Source organism: Anolis carolinensis, unplaced genomic scaffold, assembly GCF_035594765.1.
Source record: "Anolis carolinensis isolate JA03-04 unplaced genomic scaffold, rAnoCar3.1.pri scaffold_13, whole genome shotgun sequence".
Lineage (NCBI taxonomy): Eukaryota > Metazoa > Chordata > Lepidosauria > Squamata > Dactyloidae > Anolis > Anolis carolinensis.
The window spans coordinates 13,591,880-13,609,711 of record NW_026943824.1 but is presented as its reverse complement, the minus strand read 5'-3'; the positions used below and the strand labels follow the sequence as shown (position 1 = coordinate 13,609,711).

The 17,832-nt window shown below is 42.5% G+C and overlaps 2 protein-coding genes across 3 annotated transcripts; one reads left to right on the top strand and one right to left on the bottom strand.

The window, feature by feature from the left end:
- Positions 1-50: 50 nt before the first annotated feature.
- On the top strand, positions 51-8,675 carry bricd5 (BRICHOS domain containing 5). The gene is made up of 6 exons (XM_016998439.2): positions 51-2,342; positions 2,996-3,127; positions 3,861-4,013; positions 4,953-5,060; positions 7,400-7,553; positions 8,412-8,675. Exons 1-6 carry the CDS (start codon positions 2,304-2,306, stop codon positions 8,504-8,506), a joined length of 681 nt encoding a protein of 226 aa, XP_016853928.2. The 5' UTR covers positions 51-2,303; the 3' UTR covers positions 8,507-8,675.
- On the bottom strand, positions 8,138-16,979 carry mlst8 (MTOR associated protein, LST8 homolog). 2 transcript variants are annotated; one of them, XM_008123116.3, is made up of 9 exons: positions 16,862-16,979; positions 12,755-12,894; positions 12,590-12,641; positions 11,508-11,670; positions 11,161-11,236; positions 10,908-11,060; positions 10,691-10,815; positions 10,229-10,392; positions 8,138-9,772 (listed from the first exon to the last, which is right to left on the bottom strand). In XM_008123116.3, the coding sequence occupies exons 2-9, from the start codon at positions 12,881-12,883 to the stop codon at positions 9,654-9,656; spliced, it is 981 nt and encodes a 326-aa protein (XP_008121323.1). In that variant the 5' UTR covers positions 12,884-12,894; positions 16,862-16,979; the 3' UTR covers positions 8,138-9,653. The 2 variants fall into 2 exon arrangements, with proteins under 2 accessions (XP_008121323.1, XP_062820758.1); XM_062964688.1 differs by lacking the exons at positions 12,590-12,641; positions 12,755-12,894 and having other exon boundaries at positions 16,862-16,951.
- Positions 16,980-17,832: the final 853 nt, after the last annotated feature.

Genomic DNA, 17,832 nt, shown 5'->3' with positions numbered 1-17,832 from the left:
TGAGAACTGTATTTTGGGGAGATAGAAATAGTCATGACAAACAAATAATCTGGGTTTTTCCACTTGCCAGGTTTCTTTAGTGAAATATTTTATTAGAAAAACACTTCAGTAAAATGCTATGCTATATTCAAACAAATTCAGTGGCTTTTGTTGTCAGAGTGTTGTAAGTGTTCATCCTGCTGACCAGATATGGTAAGGCTGACTTGTGATGGTTTTAAATAATGATTTTAATGTGAAGCTAACTGATTTTAGTGTTTATGTTTATTTATGATTTATTTTATGTTCTGGCATTGAATGTTTGCCATATATTGAATGTTTGCCTAGTTTATCCATGCCTCACAACCTCTGAGGATGCCTACCATAGATGTGGGCGAAACGTCAGGAGAGAATACTTCTGGAACATGGCCACACAGCCCAAAAGACACACAACAACCCTTTGCCACATATATTTTGTGCTCCTCCCTGAGTCCCCTTCGGGGTGAGAAGGGCAGAATATAATTGTTTTAAATAAATAAATAAGTGTTATTACATTGGGTGAGTTAGTACCCCTTCATCATTTAATGGGTTATGATGCTAAAAAGACCAAAACTACTTAACTTCAGGCTAATCACAAAGGAGTAGGGGATATATTACATTTGCAGAGAAATCTGTACTTAAACTTGTTGAGTGCTTTTGAAAACCTTTTCAACTCTTTAAACCTGCTTGCTGCTTTCCTTAAAGCATCTAACCATTCTAATCATCTAAATGTTCATTACCAATAATGAAACTGACACTGTTTTTCTCTTTATTCTTGAGGGGCATGAAAAGGACAGTTGAGCCATAGTAGAGCTAAAGCAGGATGGATGTCTGCCAGGAGGAAATGAGCCCAGGTTTAACCTTTGAGGCATGAAGCACACAGTATGCTCACTTGAATTCTAAAGTCTGGGAATGTGGCATAAAAGCATTCCTCTCTCTCTTGCCTCCCTTACACCTCTTTTTTTCTCTCTTTCACTCAAGGAGGCACTGTGATCTTTTGCCAGACAAAATAGCTTAGAATCAAAAGATGGCAGGTGCGCTTCAAGCAAGGAAGGGAATTCATGCTGACAAGCTGACATCTTTGTCTTGCCCCATATCTTGGGAAAAAGCATAATTCAGAAATTCCTTTGGGCCATTTCAAATACTATGGGAGTCTTACATCAGACATATTTTAATGATATGTCAAAGTCCTCACCACAGCTTTCTGATTTTTTTTTCCCCTGAAGGCTTACTGCTCCGTAGCTACATTCTTACTACTCTTTTGACTTGTCTGTTCAATGTGGCTACAAGTTTTTGGAGTAAACATCCCAGACTTTAACTGGCTGTCCTATTCAACTGACCAAAGTGACTCAGCTCGTTGCATTGGATTTTCTTTTAAAAAGAAAACCTGTCAGTATTGGTTCTTCCACTTTAATTGCCAGGGAGCAGATAGTACTCTTTTCTTCTGTGACTTTGCTCTGGCATTCTTTATATCAAGTAGAGTTGACAGTGTCCAGCAGAAATTGAATTAATGAGACTGTTGGAGCCTGGAGCTTTCACAATACTGATGGGTGCTAAGCAAATATAGATTCTGTTAGATGGGCTTTTTCATTTTGTAAAGCCATCTCTTCTCTTTCTATCTGTCTTGGGAGAAAAGGGAAGGAAGGAAGTCATTTTCACAAACCTTTAAGCTGAATCTTGGCTTCTCAAAAATGGCAGCTAACTTTACTGACAGCTTGTAATGTGAAACATATATATCTAGGTTTGGATAACCCATTCACCTTGACATTACTATTTACTTTGGAGAGCTGCAGTCTAATGTAGTGAAAAAACACTAGATGTTTAAGTTCGTACTTTGGAAGCAAGACCAATAAATGATATTGGAGTGAATATTCCTGTAACGGTTGCTAACATCTCACCTGTCCAGAGGGTTGGGGGGCAAGCCACTTTTTCTTGTTCTACATCTATGGAGGTATTTAGGGTGTGTGCCAGCAGGCTAAGACCTTACACAAAGCCCCTGTTTGTGTTCCTCATGAATGCTCTGTCTGTCTGGGAAGGAAGGGCAAGGAACCCATCATCGTGCCCAAGACAACATCTCTCTGCAGTCCCGCTCCCTGCCCCCCTGCTGCGGGGATCTAGAATTTCACTTCCACGTGTCTCTCTCCAAACTGAGGTGCCTAGGTGTGCCTCTTTTACCTGGCCTTTGTGGGAAGATTATCATGTTTCCAGCCAGATTTGGAGGGCTCTGATGATGCACAACTCCTGCATTGTCAGAAGACAGAGTTGGAGAAGTCAGGGCTGCAGCGGGAATGGAGGAGCAGGCCGGGGCCCCCACCACCCTCTCACCAGTAAGTACCTTGCTCTTCCCCCCTCTCCAATAAATCACCCCTCCTGGCACCTTACTTTGGTCCTCCCTGCTTCTTCTTTATCTCTCCCACCTTTTTTTTTTTTTGAAGGAATCAAATGATACAGAGTTTGAGTCAAAATTCCTCAAGGGTTTCTTCTTTATTCCATATGAGACAGGTGCATCTTGCATTTCACATTTCAGGTGGCAGAATATTTTGGACTTTCCTGCAGGAGGGAGCTTGAAAATGGGAATTTGATATTAGTGATAACACTGTGGAGTATCTGATCAAGTTCATACAAGATCTTGTGTTCCCGAAGGCTAAAGATTGCCGGGATTAAAGTGGCAGTTTTGCTCTTCTTTCACAGGAAAGAAGGCATGTTCTAGGAAACAAATGAATCACTCAATCAATCACTTTATCCAATCAATCCAAAGAGAGGGACTCAAGGGGAGTCTACATCAAAAGCTTATTCGATACTGGTATTGAACTAATAGATTAGACATAGACATTTTTGAGATCTGAATTCACAAAGCAGAGCATCTCTTGTTAGTACTTGTGTGGGATGCTGCCAAGGGTAACATTTTATGATTTTATGGGAAGCTGCCTGCACAGATGTTGTGGTTCCTCTAATGGATGGGTTTCACCTTGGCTCGCAGGAGAGGGTTCCCCCAACAGAATCCAAAGCCCCTTCCAGAATATTCTGGGTCATCCTTTCTGTCATTCTGGTCTGCGGATTGGTCTGCATCACTGTAGCAGCAGCTCTCAGCTTGACCCAAACTTCGCCCAAGGTAAGACTTCGGCTTCATTACTGACTTCATCTCACTGTGCTGTCTGCTACTGCTTTCAGCTACTCAGTTAATTGTAGCAGTAAGACTTTATCTCCCTAGGAATGTCCTCCAGTAATTAGCCATTAGAAACCCAGAGCAGATCTGGAAGGTGTTGAGTTTCCCCCCATTGCCTAACAATAATATACAATCCAATTAGTTAACCTTAATTGAATTAAATGGCACTTGTTGTGTGCAGCCAAGCGTGATTTCCTCCCCTTCGTGTCCACATTTCTGTATTTGTATTTCTGTTATTGTGTCCTGCCATGCATTTGTAAATCTGCCCTAGTTCCTAAGCAGGGATAGCAGGATTAATTGTTGATCTCTGTTTAGCAGTAGCTCAGTAGAAGGGTTACAATTTTCTGGTTCCAGTTGTTTAGCAAAAAAACAGAATATCTGTCAGGTTGCAGAAGGGTTATTGTTCATTATTGTGTTCTGAATGAGTACCAAATAAGTGTGTGTTGATTTTTATGGTACCTTTTACCTATGTCTCTTGACTCCTTGGAGCCAAAACATTTGGTCTTTGGAACTTAAGCCTTTTTGCTGTCTGCCGCGGTTCCATCTTCCCTTAATGGGTTTTAACTTTCCTAAGCTCCCAGGGATATGGTCTCACATATAGGGTGGGCTTCTGCACCCCTCCATTCTCTGGGCAGGTTCTCCTTGCTGTTCCTTCTCACTTCCTTCTCTATCTTCACAGCCCCTTGTGCAGGTGGTCCGGCTAAACTTTCAGAACCAACCTGGGTCCCAGATGAACCAGTCGGCCATCATCAATAAGTTCAAGGATACAGTGACTTACTGTGTGACCTCCCCAAGCAACCAGACTTCGACGGTCTTGTTTGACCGCAAGAACGTGAGTCTTTTGGTTGAAGCTGCTTTTTCCAGTCATAAGGTAACATGTATTTGTTGTTGTATAAAGCAGAAACCTTTTAGAAAACAATATATATAAAGTATACTTTTGTGGTCTCCAAGGGCAGTGACTATGAATGGGATATACAGTAATAGGAAAACGTTTGTTTTTCTTTCTGGCTAATGACAGAATAGGTCTGGAATACTTTCTTCACTTCTGGTAAGCTGTTAGGAATTGTGGGAGTTAAAAGTCCAAAACACCTGGAGGGCCAACTTTTACCCATGCCTGAATAAGAGGGATATTTAAAAGTGTCCACAAATGTAGCAAACATGAACAAAGCTACTTTAACAGTGTATCAGAAAATGTTTTTAAGTTGCATTTTTACGTTATTTATTTACTTTGTTTCCATCCTTTTCCTGTTATATAGGGACTTGAGACTGCAAACAGTAAATATAAAACAATCCAAAGACAAAAAATAGAATAAAAATTCAAGACATTTTTTTACAAGGAATCCTGATATTTTCCAGAATTGTGCCAAACTTCTTGCCGTTGTTAGAATTTAAAGGAAAATGGCATTTAAATCGTAAGCTTCTGTCAAAATGCCTTTTAAAAGCAAAATTTGGAAGTATCTAGAAAATATTTCTCATTGCTTTAGAACTTTGGCTCTATCAGAAGATAAGACTTGAAAAGACAATAAAGTAGAAGGAAAAGAGAGGGCCTGCATTGCAAATTGAGAGACTCAATGAAAGAATTGGCCTAGATTTGTAAGACCTGAGCCGAGAATGATTTGGTAAATTCTCATTCATAGTCACCAAATCATTTGAAGCTTGCAAAAGCACAAAGCCAAGGGAATCCTAAGCTTGTTTCATAGTGAGTGGTGGAATACCTTCATTTAACTCTCGGCCCATGAAATCTCCAGTCCACCATTGTTTCTCTCCTCAGGGCTACGTCTGCTACAAGCCCATGGGGCAACACAGCTGCTACCTGCGGATGATGGATGCCTGGGACCGAGAGACCGTGCAGATGTCCTTCAACATGTCTGAGCGCAGGGTAAGCAGCCTTGGGCCACTAAGCCGCCTCTGTTGAATCCGCTCTAATCCTCTTTCCCTCAGAGGAAGAGTAATTGTTCAGGGAGGGTACATTTAGAGGGACAGGCTATATGCTACAGGTAAACCTCCATTGAAGAAATCCTGCCAAGAAAGTCCTACAAGAGGATCACCATAATTTGGGGTTAATTTGAAGACATGCAACAATAAACATGTTACAGGCAGCATGTCATTCCCTGGCATGCATATCAATTTATTCTTTTTTGATGGTTTCGTGGCTTGAGTGTGGGATAGGCTCTCAGTCAGCCATGGAAAACCATTGCATGATCTCAGGTAATGTCTCTGCTTCAGAAGGAGGCAACAGCAGGCTCTCTGAGCAAAATCTTGGCTTCACCTGGGTGTCACCATAAGCTGGACATGACTTGAAGGCACCCAACAATGTTTGGGCAGAAGGTTACGGCCTGGTTTGCTTGCCAGTCATTCATCTCTCTTTGGAATGTTGACATGATTTATCTGTAACCTGTGACTGAGACTAGTAAGTATTAGCCAGGGCTGCTAAATATAACCTCTGTGTAGATAAAGGCCATATATCTCTCTGGAGAGCAGGTGTTGCTTCCTCATAATGGAAGAAAGGCTCTCATTCTGTTGTCACGCTCTCATTCTAGGAGGAAAAAAATGCTTTAATCCAGCCAGGCATTTCTTCAGAATTATCTTCCTTCCACGTCGAGTGGCTTTTGGCATTCACAGAGAGGCAACGAATATTTCTAACTCAAGGAAGCTCTCATTGACCTTTTGGAGCTCTACATAGCAGGGACAGGGGAGTAGTACAGGACCCTTCAAATGTTCTTGGACTTCAAGTTCCCAGCAGCCCTAATCAAAACAGCTCATTGCAAGTAACACTGGGAGTTAATGTCCAACAACATCTGGAGGGCCACATGCTTCCTATCACTAATGTAGCCTCACAGGACCAGTTTATGCCCAGAACTCTTACCTGAAACTCTTGTTACCTTTGGGGGGTATCTACATCAAATGGTTATACCACTTTGGTACCACTTTAACTGTCAAAGTTCTGTCCTATAGAATCATGAGATTTTTAGTTTTCTGTGGAGTATGTAAAATAATCTCTCAGAGGATTTGAACTGTGCTAATAAATGATCATTCGGTGGAGATTTTTAAGTACCTCTCCCCAAGGTATAAACCCCAGAATTCCATAGAGAGCTTAAAGTGTTATAAAAGTGATATAAATGTGCAATGTAGACAGATCCTTTGGGATGCCATATAGATTGGAGACTAGGGCAGTTCAAAAAACTTGCTTATTCTTAGCTGTGGTTATATAAGGGGAATCTTTGTGCAATTGTGCCACTCAGTGCACAACTTTACAGTGCCATGTTCCCTCTTTACTTGGGATATTATGTGGTTGGCCAAGGCAGGTGAGTTTCTCCTTTCCCTTTTACCTGAAGAAATGTCAGAAGACGCAAAGGCCAGAGCTCAGAGAGGCAGAGAAAGTGCTCTGGCTGGTGCATGGCAGCATGCAAACAAAGATGCTTTTGTCAGCTGCCGGGTTTCTGAGTAATGATGTATAACAGCCCTTGAAACAAAACATTTAAGGCCTCTTCCGTCAAGGGTGAAAGCAGAGGTTTGATTTCGGGAAAAAGAAAAGGCCCCGTTGGCCAGGAATGCCAGCACAAGCCCCCCTGGGAGGGAACACAAGGGCAGTTTGGCTGAACCCCTTTGGATTCCATTTGGCTCAAAACTTTGCCAGGACTTACAAGAAGGTAAACCGGGGAAATGCAAGATACCCAGGATCTTGCCATCACCCTATCTTTCTGGGCCTACTAATCTCTAGTGAAATGGATGGGCTGTCTGTGGCTTGGAGAAACACCTTCAAAAATAATGCTGTAGCTTCAACAACTTTCTTAGTATGTTATGAATTTTAAAGAAGGTCATCTTGCAGCAGCATGCAGCCTGCTATCATTTCTTCCCATCCTTGTTCTTTGCCATCAAGTCAGCTTCCCCTTATGCTGATCCTATGAAAGAGAGCCCCTGTTCTTATGGTTGTGAGCCTTTGACAAATGGCAACCCTAAGGCAAACCTATTAGAGGAAGGAGGGAAGGAAGATCCAAGCCCCAGAGACCAGGAAGGAAGGAAGGGGAATTCAGTCCCAAAAGGCTGTGTGATTATTATGCGAGGAGCACAAAGATACCAATTTTGTCACCCAAAAAATTGTGGGTGACTCTTATGCAGTGAGATGCAGAAATGATTGGGAGGAGCTAAGGAATGGAAGGGCGCAGGGCTTTAGTGCCATGCAGGAAGGACCACATTGCCTTTCTTTCTCCTCCCCAGGTGGACCAGGTGCCCCTTCCCAACGGGAGGACCCAGTACTACCGGGAGTTCCTGGAGGTCGTGCCAGGGAAGCCAGTGCGACCAGAGGAGGCCGGGGAGGCTGTCCGAGCCCTATGCGAGCAGGCCCCCATCTACTGGGTCAAGAGGAAAGAGGGTGAGTTGGCTGGAGGCCTTCTGGGGGCATGAGGAAACAAACAGTCAGTACCAAAGGGTTAGGTAGAAGAAAGTCAAGACCTTTGTTCAATACTGCTCTTGTGCCAGAAAAGGACATTTCTAGGGGATGCTTTTAATCTGGTGATACAGCAGTGTTCCTACTGCAACTGTCCTGTCCACTAGGGTGAAATTAGATTCAGACACTAAATTTGGAGTTCTCTTGTCAGCAGCAGTAGTCAATAAGCCTGCAACTTCTGTCTGCCCGCACCTCTTGGGGAGCATAACTGCAACACAAACCCCTTTATATTGTGAGGATGCTACAGAAGGACCTGAAAACTCCCCGGATGTTTATCTGCCCCCTTTAAGACAGGCATGGGCAAGCTTCGGCCCTCCATGTGTTTTGGACTTCAACTCCCACAATTCCTATCTATCTGTAGGCTTTTAGGAATTGTGGGAGTTGAAGTCCAAAACATCTGGAGGAATGAAGTTTGCCCATGCCTGCTTTAAGAGCTTCCAAATGCATACACATTGTCATGTTGTTACTGTGGAAGTCTATGAGACAAACTGGTGAGATAGCCAGAAGAGTATCGAAAAAGTTTTTATTGTAAGGTTCCAGACTGTAATAATTTAAGAAACTCAGTAATATAGTAGACTAAGCCTCCTGCCTTTTAGAATCTGGTACAGCATTACAAATGTACAGCTACAATCCAGAAGAGCTTTTTGAAATTGAGACAAAATAGGCAAATAGTGATTCTTCTGCTTCAGAGCCTGCTGATATGGAGTCTTTCCTCTCTTTGCTCAGCTGAAAGGTGTTTCCCAAAAAAGGCCCTCTCCCACACTTGTGCTCCCTTCCTTGCAGGCCCTCCCAAGCAGCGGCTGATCTACCTGTGTATCGACATCTGCTTCCCAAGCAACATCTGTGTCTCCATCTGTTTCTACTACCTTCCTGAGTGACCCTCCCAGGAGTCTGGCCTCTCTTTGCCCCTGCTCTTTTACACTTGAAAAACCCTCTCTCTGCCTATTTTATGATCCAGTCCGGGCTTGAGCTGGAAGAGCAATGGCACACACAAACAGCTGTGTTGTATTGCAATCTTTATCAGTATATACGTTTTATTTACAAGAACTGTTGTCTTCCACTTGTAATCTGTAAATAACCATTGTTGTCTAGAAGTAGCTGCATTGGTGGGGTAGAAAAGGTGCCCTTAAGCCTGGGTCATACGTGCCTTGCTATGTAAAATGAAATCTTATGGGTTTTTACAAACATTTTGTACACAATTAGGTAACGAAGTAAAAAGCACAAAATGAGGAAATAAGCCCATGCAACTATTGTGTTACCAGGAAAAGTGAGAAACCAACAGTTCGTTCCTCTATTTGCAAAGTTTGCAAATATCTCAGCAGAATTCAGGAATGCGGAGATGTTTCTAAAGAAAGATCAGCTCTATTCAGTCAGTTTGCATGAGGAGAACAGTACAGTTGGAAAATGAGTAGTGGAAGCATCTATAGGAAATGCTGATGTTTTTCATGGTTCTGGACTGTATGGTGAGATGACATGAGAAGTGATGTCTTTCTTTACCATAAAGAGAGCAATAATGGAAAGGGATGAAGCTACTCTGCTTCCGCTCCTTATCATGAGCCTTGAATAAGGCTATTGGCTCCTCAGCTTGATTTTAAACATCATATGTGCCCAATTCTATGGTTCACCATAATCTTATATGCAATTCCTTCAAGAAGCCACTTTTCTTTCTGCAACAGTGAGCTTATAGATCCGCCCCCAAGTGACATACCTGTGTGCAAATACGATGGAGCCTTTTGGATGGAGAGGGAAAGGTGCATAAACTGAACTGTTACAAAAAACACACCTCCCTTCTTATAAGTTCAGTACCAAAGTTGTTCATTTCACTTACAAAAGGCCACTGCTTCTACAAGAAGCAAATCTTTACAGTTGCTATTGTTTGGAGGGGAAGTGGGTCGCATTCCAGGTAGAAAGTATGGAAGTCAGCTATGGTCCTGAGGCTGGAGGTTAGGCCAACATTTGTCGGTTTGACCCAAATGACAGCAACAGGGAGTCTGAGAATTCCTGGAATGTACTTTCTTTTGCAGCTCAGCCCAAGACACTGTCGTTGAAAGCGAGGCAGACGACGGCCTTCTGGTGCCCGCTGTACTCCCTTTTGATCTCTCCCGTCTCCACGCACCAGAGCCGGGCTAGATTATCTGAGGAAGCTGGGAAGGAAAGCAGGAGAAAGGATTGTGAGTGGCCATTATTCAATTCAAACAGCAGCCTCCCAGCAAGAGACAGGGACAATTACGTTTCCCACAATCAAGTAAACACAACAGGTGATAAAGCCATTTACAGAAGCTCTGAATTTAACCACTTCCTTTTTTAAGCCATCAAATCTGTCCGCCCTCTTGAATACTTAGTTACTGCAAGGCTACAAATTTCAGCGCTGAATGGAAGCTTCTTGCAAATTAAGCAACACCCTTCTTTTGTCCACCTTGCAGCAAACAATTTTACCCTCCAGAAGTATTCTGAATACACAAAAAAATTCCCTCTTTTGGACCCTATCATTCAGAATTCCTCTGTCAAGGGATGGATATTGGGGCCACCATAATCTTATGTTTTCTAACTTTGGTGCTAAAAGTATCTTATTTTCCTGCCATTGAGACCAGCTCCCTCACCTGTGACAATGTACTGGGAGTCCCCCGAGAAGGCGCAGTCCCACATCCATCCTCGGGAAGTTTCCCCAGGGTTGTTGCTCTTGATGCTCAGCTCTGTCATGAGGGAGAAGTTGGAGGTTCTCCAAATCTTGCAGGTTTGGTCGGCAGAACAAGTAGCCAGAAGCCTGGAAGGGAAAGAGAGGTTAGGAACATAGAGCCATTGCTCTGAGCATTTAACACACATAGTAACTTCAGACTTCAGCCTCCCGACATTCTGAATTGGTGAAAGGGCAAAGGAAGCAACCAAGTTGTTGTGCATTTCTAATACAACAGTCCACCATTTAGGGGCAGACAATGAAAAAGAACCTCTGGAGACAGAGTCCTAAGCCAGCACTCAAACCACTGGGCCACACTGGATCCCTCAGGTTATTCCAAGGGCAAGTGAATGGACGAAACAAAATCTCTGCTAACACTGCTACTCACGTGGAGTCTGGGCTGAATTTGCACTGGAGAGCATAGCGGTTGTGGGCAGGGATCTTGGTTTTGGGGATGAGCTGCGTCACCTCATCTCCAATGCCACCAGTCAGGTTCCACACATAACAGTTGCCCTGCGAGAAAGAGACAAGGAACACAGAACCTAAGGGATCCAGTTTCGGATATTCTGGCAGGCAAAATAATAAAGTCCCCCCTTTGCACTGACCGAACTATTGACAGCGGCCATGTAGCTGGCGTCGGGATCGATGTGGACAGAGTTGACGGAGACCTCGGGTTCTGGGATGAGCTGCTCATTGTGGTCTGTCTTCAGGTCCCAGATGTGGATGGCCCCGCTCTGGTCCCCGACAATGAGCTCTGCCTGAGAGACATACAAGAGGCATCAGCAACAAAGGGAAAGGAGGGAGGCGGTAAGGAAGGAAAGAAGGGCCTCATTCCCCATCACTCTGGAACACAAATACCTGATTGGGATGCAGGCAAACACAGTTGATGGGCGCGTTCACTTGGAAGATGCGCTGGCACTGCAGGTTGCGTGACCTGGAAAGCAGAAACCAATTCCGGATGGGTGAGGAGGATTGGATATATTATACCCAGATATAATATACATTAAAATGTGTGATGGAAAGGCATCTGAGAACAGCGACAAAGATATAATATACGTTATAGTGTGTAAAGAAGTCAGCAGAGAACAGCTGCCCCTCCTGAACTGGAAACCCCAAGTCCTGTAGCCATGCTAAGGGGGATGGCAGTGCTGTGCAAAAGCCCCATTGGGGTTAAGGCTAGCAAGGCGAGGAAAGGGGCCACGAACCGGAGGTCCCAGATGCGGGCCATGCAGTCCTCTCCCCCAGTGTACATCCAGCGCCCGTCTTCGTGGAAGCCCACCGAGGTGATGTTCTTGCTCACTCCATCATAGTTGATAACAGGGTTCGGGTTGTTAGAATTCAAGTCATACATCCGGATGTGCTGGTAGCCTGCAGAAGAGATACCGTCTCAGCTCCCAAAGGCCTGGTAATGAAGTTTGGCACTACAGTACTTTAACTGCCCTGCCTCAAAGCTCTGAAATTGTAGGTGAGGCACCCATGCTTTTTGGCAGAGAAGCCCAAAAAGTAGTAGTAGTAGTAGTAATAATAATAATAATACGTTATTTATATCCTGCCACCATCTCCCCGTGGGAACTCAGGGTAGCTTACATGGGGCAGAGGCCCAAACAACATAAGGACAAAATATAAGCAACATAATACAATCACAATATAAAACAGATAAAACAGTAATGCAATATATCAATTAAAACAATACAGGATAAAAATTACATTAAAAACACATAAAACTCACTTATTCAACGTTCTGGATTATCCAACCCATTTTTGTAGTCAATGTTTTCAATGCATTGTGATACTTTGGTGCTAAATTCCTAAATACAGTAATTACTACATAGCATTACTGCGCATTGAACTACATTTTCTATCAAATTTGTTGTATAACATGATGTTTTGGTGCTTAATTTGTAAAATCATAACCTAATTTGATGTTTAATAGGCTTTTCCTTAATGCCTCCTTATTATCCAACATATTCGTTTATCCAACATTCTGCTGGCCCGTTTATGTTGGATAAGTGAGACTCTACTGTATTAAGCAGTTAAAAGTGATGTCAAACTGTGTTACTTCCACAGTGAAGATGCCCCCTTGGAGACATGTAATAAGCCAGTGATTCCCAATCTTTGGGCTCCCAGGTGTTTTGGGATTCAGCTGCACGGTTCCTAACCACTGGTAAGCTGGCTGGGATTTCTGGGAGTTGAAGTCCAAAATACCTGGAGGTCCAAAGGTTGGGAACCACTGTAATAAGCACACAAACTGTGCAACATCCATGCTGTCTGTAGACTGCATCCTTACCAGCCGCGGCAATCATGGTCCGGTCCGGAGTGATCTCTAGAGCATTGACCTGCTGGAAAAAGAGGTTAAGGGGCAAACAGAAAGCAACCCCATTCAGCCCTCTAAACCCTGCGTAAGTAGGTTGCAAGGCCCAGCGTCCTGCCTTCCCATGCAGCTAAAGGATACGGAGTCCTGGTGCTGGACGGTCCGGGTGCAGATCCCGCTGTGGGCCTGCCAGAAGCGGACGGTGTGGTCATAGCCGGCGGTGGCCAGGATGACTGGGTCGCTGCCCACGGTGCCCTGGGCAGTGTTCATGCCTCCGGGGCCTGAGGGGATATCACCACAAAGATCTTTCTTACTGGACCCCCGTTCTCATTTTCGTTATGGCTCTTTCTTTCCTTCCTCTCTGCTTCCTTCCTACACCTTCTCCCTCTTCCTTCCTTCTTTCTATGGTTTCTCTTATACACTTCACTTCACTTTATTTCTTAATTAGTCGCTCTCCACCAGAGTGCTCTGAGCACCTTACAATTTAAAATATCATTCCACAACATAAAAACATTCAACGGTGACTATTTGGAAAATTAGATCTGATTTACTTAAATGCACAACCAAACAGCCAAGTCTTGAGCGCTTTTCCAAAAGGTCGCAACTCTGATATTGCTCTAAGATATGGAGGCAATGAGTTCCACAGAATTGGAGCATAGGTCGAAAAGGCTCTATGCCTTGTAGCTTCCAGGCGTACCTCCCTAGGGCCCGGTACATATAGGAGATTTTCCTGGGAGGATCGAGGTGACCACTGATGGAAAAAAGGAATGAGGTGGTCCCTAAGATATAATGGTCCTTGGCCATTTCGAGCTTTAAATGTCAGGATCAGTATCTTGTAAGAGATCTGATGTTCTGTTGGTAGCCAATGCAGTTGTTTCAGAATCGGTGTAATATGGGATGTTATAGATGATCCCGCTAGCAGCCTGGCTGCCGCATTTTGGACCATTTGGATCTTCTGGGTTTTTGTCTTCGGGAGGCCGGTGTATAAGGCATTACAATAATCCAACCTAGTGGTGACTGTTGCATGGATTACCGTTGCCAATGCTTTTGTCGAAAGGTAGGATGCCAATTTCCTTGCCTGGCGAAGATGAAAAAAGGCCTGCTTACTTATGGCAGTGATCTGGGCCTCCATTGTCAGCGATGAGTCCAACACCTCTGCTCTTTTCTGTTCCTTCCTCTGTTCCACTTCTTTCCTTCCTTTTTTCTCTTCCTTTCAGCCTTCCTCTTTTTTCCTTCCTCTCTCCCTTTCTTCCTTTTTCTCTATCCCTTCTTCCCTTGCTCTCCCTCATATACCTTTCCTACTCTTTCTTGCCTTCCTTCTCTCCCCTTTCCTTCTTTCCATCCTTTGTCCTTCCTTCCATCCTTCCTTCTTCTCTCCCCATTCTTTCCTTCTTTCCAGCCTTTCATCCTGCCTTCCTTCCTTTTTCTCCTTTCCTCCCTTCCTTCCGTTCCTTCCTCTTCCTTCTCTCTCTCCCTTGTCCTTCCTTCTTTCCCTTTTCTCCCTTTCTTCCTTCCCTCCTGTAATGAAGTATGAATTTATGGTTTACAGATGTTATGTTTAATTGTGTGTTTGTGTTTTAAAAGGGTAAGTATTACAGTTATTACATCTCAGCACTCAGAGGCTGGTTGCCATGGAGAAGTAGGCGGAGCCAACTGCTGTTCTGCTGAAAAAGTGCAGAGTTTAAAAAAGGGATTCAGTCTGTGCTCTGATGAGGTACAGGGAAGATTGATCCTAAGTTGAGGGGATCAAGGGACTCAATTGTTCAATTTTTGAGTCGATTTAAAATAAGTTTGGTGACTTATTTAATGTAGTCTGTGTCCTGGTAAGGAACAGAGAATCTGTGATTGTATATCACAGGGTGACTGCGGTTTAAAAGTAGCAGAAGAAGAAGTTCTAACTACTTTAAGTGAAAGGAATGACACTTTAGGGAGTTTGTCTTACCTCATTCTACTATTGTAACTGTTAATAAAAGTGCCTCTAAGTGAGAAACATCTTTTGTAACCACTAAGCTCTGTGCCTGAATAAACTTGTTATTGTTCCTCTGTCGCATATATTATAAACCAAGTTGCGTTACCATCTAAAGTGAATAAGAAGATAGAAGGGAATTTTTTTTCAAAAAGGTTTCCTTTCTGAGTCTTTTGGTGGTTGCATCATTACAAATTGGTGGCAGCGCTCATAGCTCTTTACACCTCCCTTTCTTGCTTTCCCTCATAGACCTTCCCTGCTCCTTCCTTCCATCCATCCTTCTTCTAACCCTCTTCCTTCTTTCCAGCCTTCCGTCCTTCTTTCCTCTTCTTTCTCCCCTTCCTTCCTTCCTTCCCTCCTCCCTTTTTGCCATTAAAACAAATGCACATGAAAACATTTAAAGACATTAAAAACTACTCAGTGAAGTATGCATTAAAATAGAAGCAAGACTTTTCTATTTAATAAGGCTTTTAAATGAAGTATCGGAGGATATTGGGGGTGTTAATGTTGGTACATAGAGAGGCATACACAGGGAGGAGGCTATCAATTTTAATACAGTAGAGTCTCACTTATCCAAGCCTCACTTATCCAAGCCTCTGGATAATCCAAGCCATTTTTGTAGTCAATGTTTTCAATATATCGTGATATTTTGGTGCTAAATTCGTAAATACAGTAATTACAACATAACATTACTGCATATTGAACTACTTTTTTCTGTCAAATTTGTTGTATAACATGAAGTTTTGGTGCTTAATTTGTAAAATCATAACCTAATTTGATGTTTAATAGACTTTTCCTTAATCCCTCCTTATTATCCAAGTTATTCGCTTATCCAAGCTTCTGCCGTCCCGTTTACCTTGGATAAGTGAGACTCTACTGTATAATTTTATTTGATGTTTTTATGCCCAAGGCACTGACCTAGTACAGTTGTAAGCCGCCTTCGGGGCAGGGAAAGGCGGGATATACATTTACATATATATTTCAAATTTTAAAAGACTTTTTTGGAAAATATATTACTCTTTTGCAGTGTTTTTATTCACCGGCCCCAGGTTTTGAAAGTACAACACCAAGCCTATTGTTATAAAACTGTGTTCATGGAGGAAAGCACTATAACATATCCACAACTGAACTGGTTACTGGATCATTGTAGGAAAAGGGAATCGGAAACATTATTTCGAGGATTGAAAAAACACATTTTCAATGACTCTGCAATGTAACAATGCATGGAGAGCAATATTTTGTGGTAAGGTTTTGTTTTTGTCCTTTGATGTTTTATATTTTATCATTGCTTGTATTTTGATTTTGCTGTAAGCCGCCCCGAGTCCCCTTTGGGGGAGATGGAGGCGGAATATAAATAAACTTATTATTATTATTATTATTATTATTATTATTATTATTATTATTATTATTAATATGGTCAATAAATAATAAATAATTATTTTATAGAAGTTATTGATTGATGTTTAATTATGGTTTTTCCTCTTTTTTGTATTTCTGTTTGATCGATTTTATATGCTGGTACACTGTAAGCCACCTTGGGTCTACATTGCGGAGAAAGGTGGGGTAGAAATACCCTAAATAAATGAATAAAAAATAAAAATGAGCCCTTTATGGGTCGCTGTGAGTTTTCTGGGCTGTCTGGCCATGTTCCAGAAGCATTCTCTCCTGTCATTTCACCCACATCTATGGCAGGCATCCTTAGAAGTGAGGTCTGCTGGAAACTAGGCAAGTGGGGTTTAACCTCTGAGGATGCCTGCCATAGATGTGGTGAAATGTCAGGAGAGAATGCTTCTGGACATGGCCATACAGCCTGGAAAACTCACAGCAACCCAGTGATTCCAGCCCTGAAAGCCTTCAACAACACATAGGCCCTTTCTGTCACTAAAGCAAATAGACATTAAAATATTTAATATTGAAACTACATGCACTGAAATATAAACATAGAATTAATAAACAATGAAGGCCCTTCTGACATTAAAGCAAGGAGAAATTAAAATAGCAAAATGCATTTCAAAACTCTTGCAAATGGGGATAATTTTGGAGTATTTTGGAGTAAAGAATGCACAATCTGTATCATTATTATTGCTATTATTGTTGTTGTTGTTGCAGGGTCTGAGGTTAGAAGGCCTTAAGCTGAGAGATCCAAGTTTCCAGTCCTCATTGAGCCTCACTTTCTCATCATACAGAGCAAAAAAAAAGGACAAACCTGAACAACCTTGAGCTTCTTACAAGACAGAAATTACACAAAAGTAAGTATAAATATAAATATTGTGGACACTTACCTTCAGAACTAAAGGATGGATTACTGGGCAGACAAGCAGACCAGGAACAAGACTGCCAGGGCGCATGCGCACACGAGCATCCATCGAGTGCCAGGTGCTCATGCGCAAAGAGAAAGCCAGTCCGCATGCGCAGAAGAGCCTTCAGATTTTCCCTAGTTCTATGGCCGCCCCATAAGGAGGCAGCGACACCTGTTGGCGGAGAGTGGCAAAGCCAGGGCAGGCCCTAACTCGGGCATGCGCAGTAGCGCCTGTCAGGGAAGCTCAGTTAAACTTTCATTCTATTGATGGCGATGATGATATAGATAATGATGATTGATGATAATGCATATATATACTGCCTGTCTTCCAATATAGGGACTCCAGGCAACTATCAATATAGTTAAAATAAGACAAATTAACATAGAGTATATATACAATGTGTGCATATATGTGTGTGTGTTTGTATATATGTATATTTATGTACCTCTATTAATGCATTGCACCCACACACACATATATGCATGTATTAATAAAGATATACATTACATATATACACATACACTATATAAATATAGTGTATATATAAATAATGCAATTTATAAAGTTAGAAGATTACACATAATCCCTAGCACAGCGTTAAAAAACCTAACCCAACTGGAATTAACGCAGTTTGGCACCACTTCAACTGGCATGGCTCTATACTATATATATATAACTAAGTAATAGTAATAATAATATAGTAAAATAATAATAATAGACACATGCTTTGTCACAGCTGGAGCCACTAATATTTTTTGTCCTTTTACTTGTAAAACAGCAGGTATACAGGTCTCCATGCATTCATGGAGCGCTCCATGCAGTCATGCCGGCCACATGACCTTGGAGGTGTCTACGGACAACGCCAGCTCTTCAGCTTAGAAATGGAGATGAGCACCAACCCCCAGAGTCGGTCACAACTGGACTTAACGTCAGGGAAAAACTTTACCTTTACT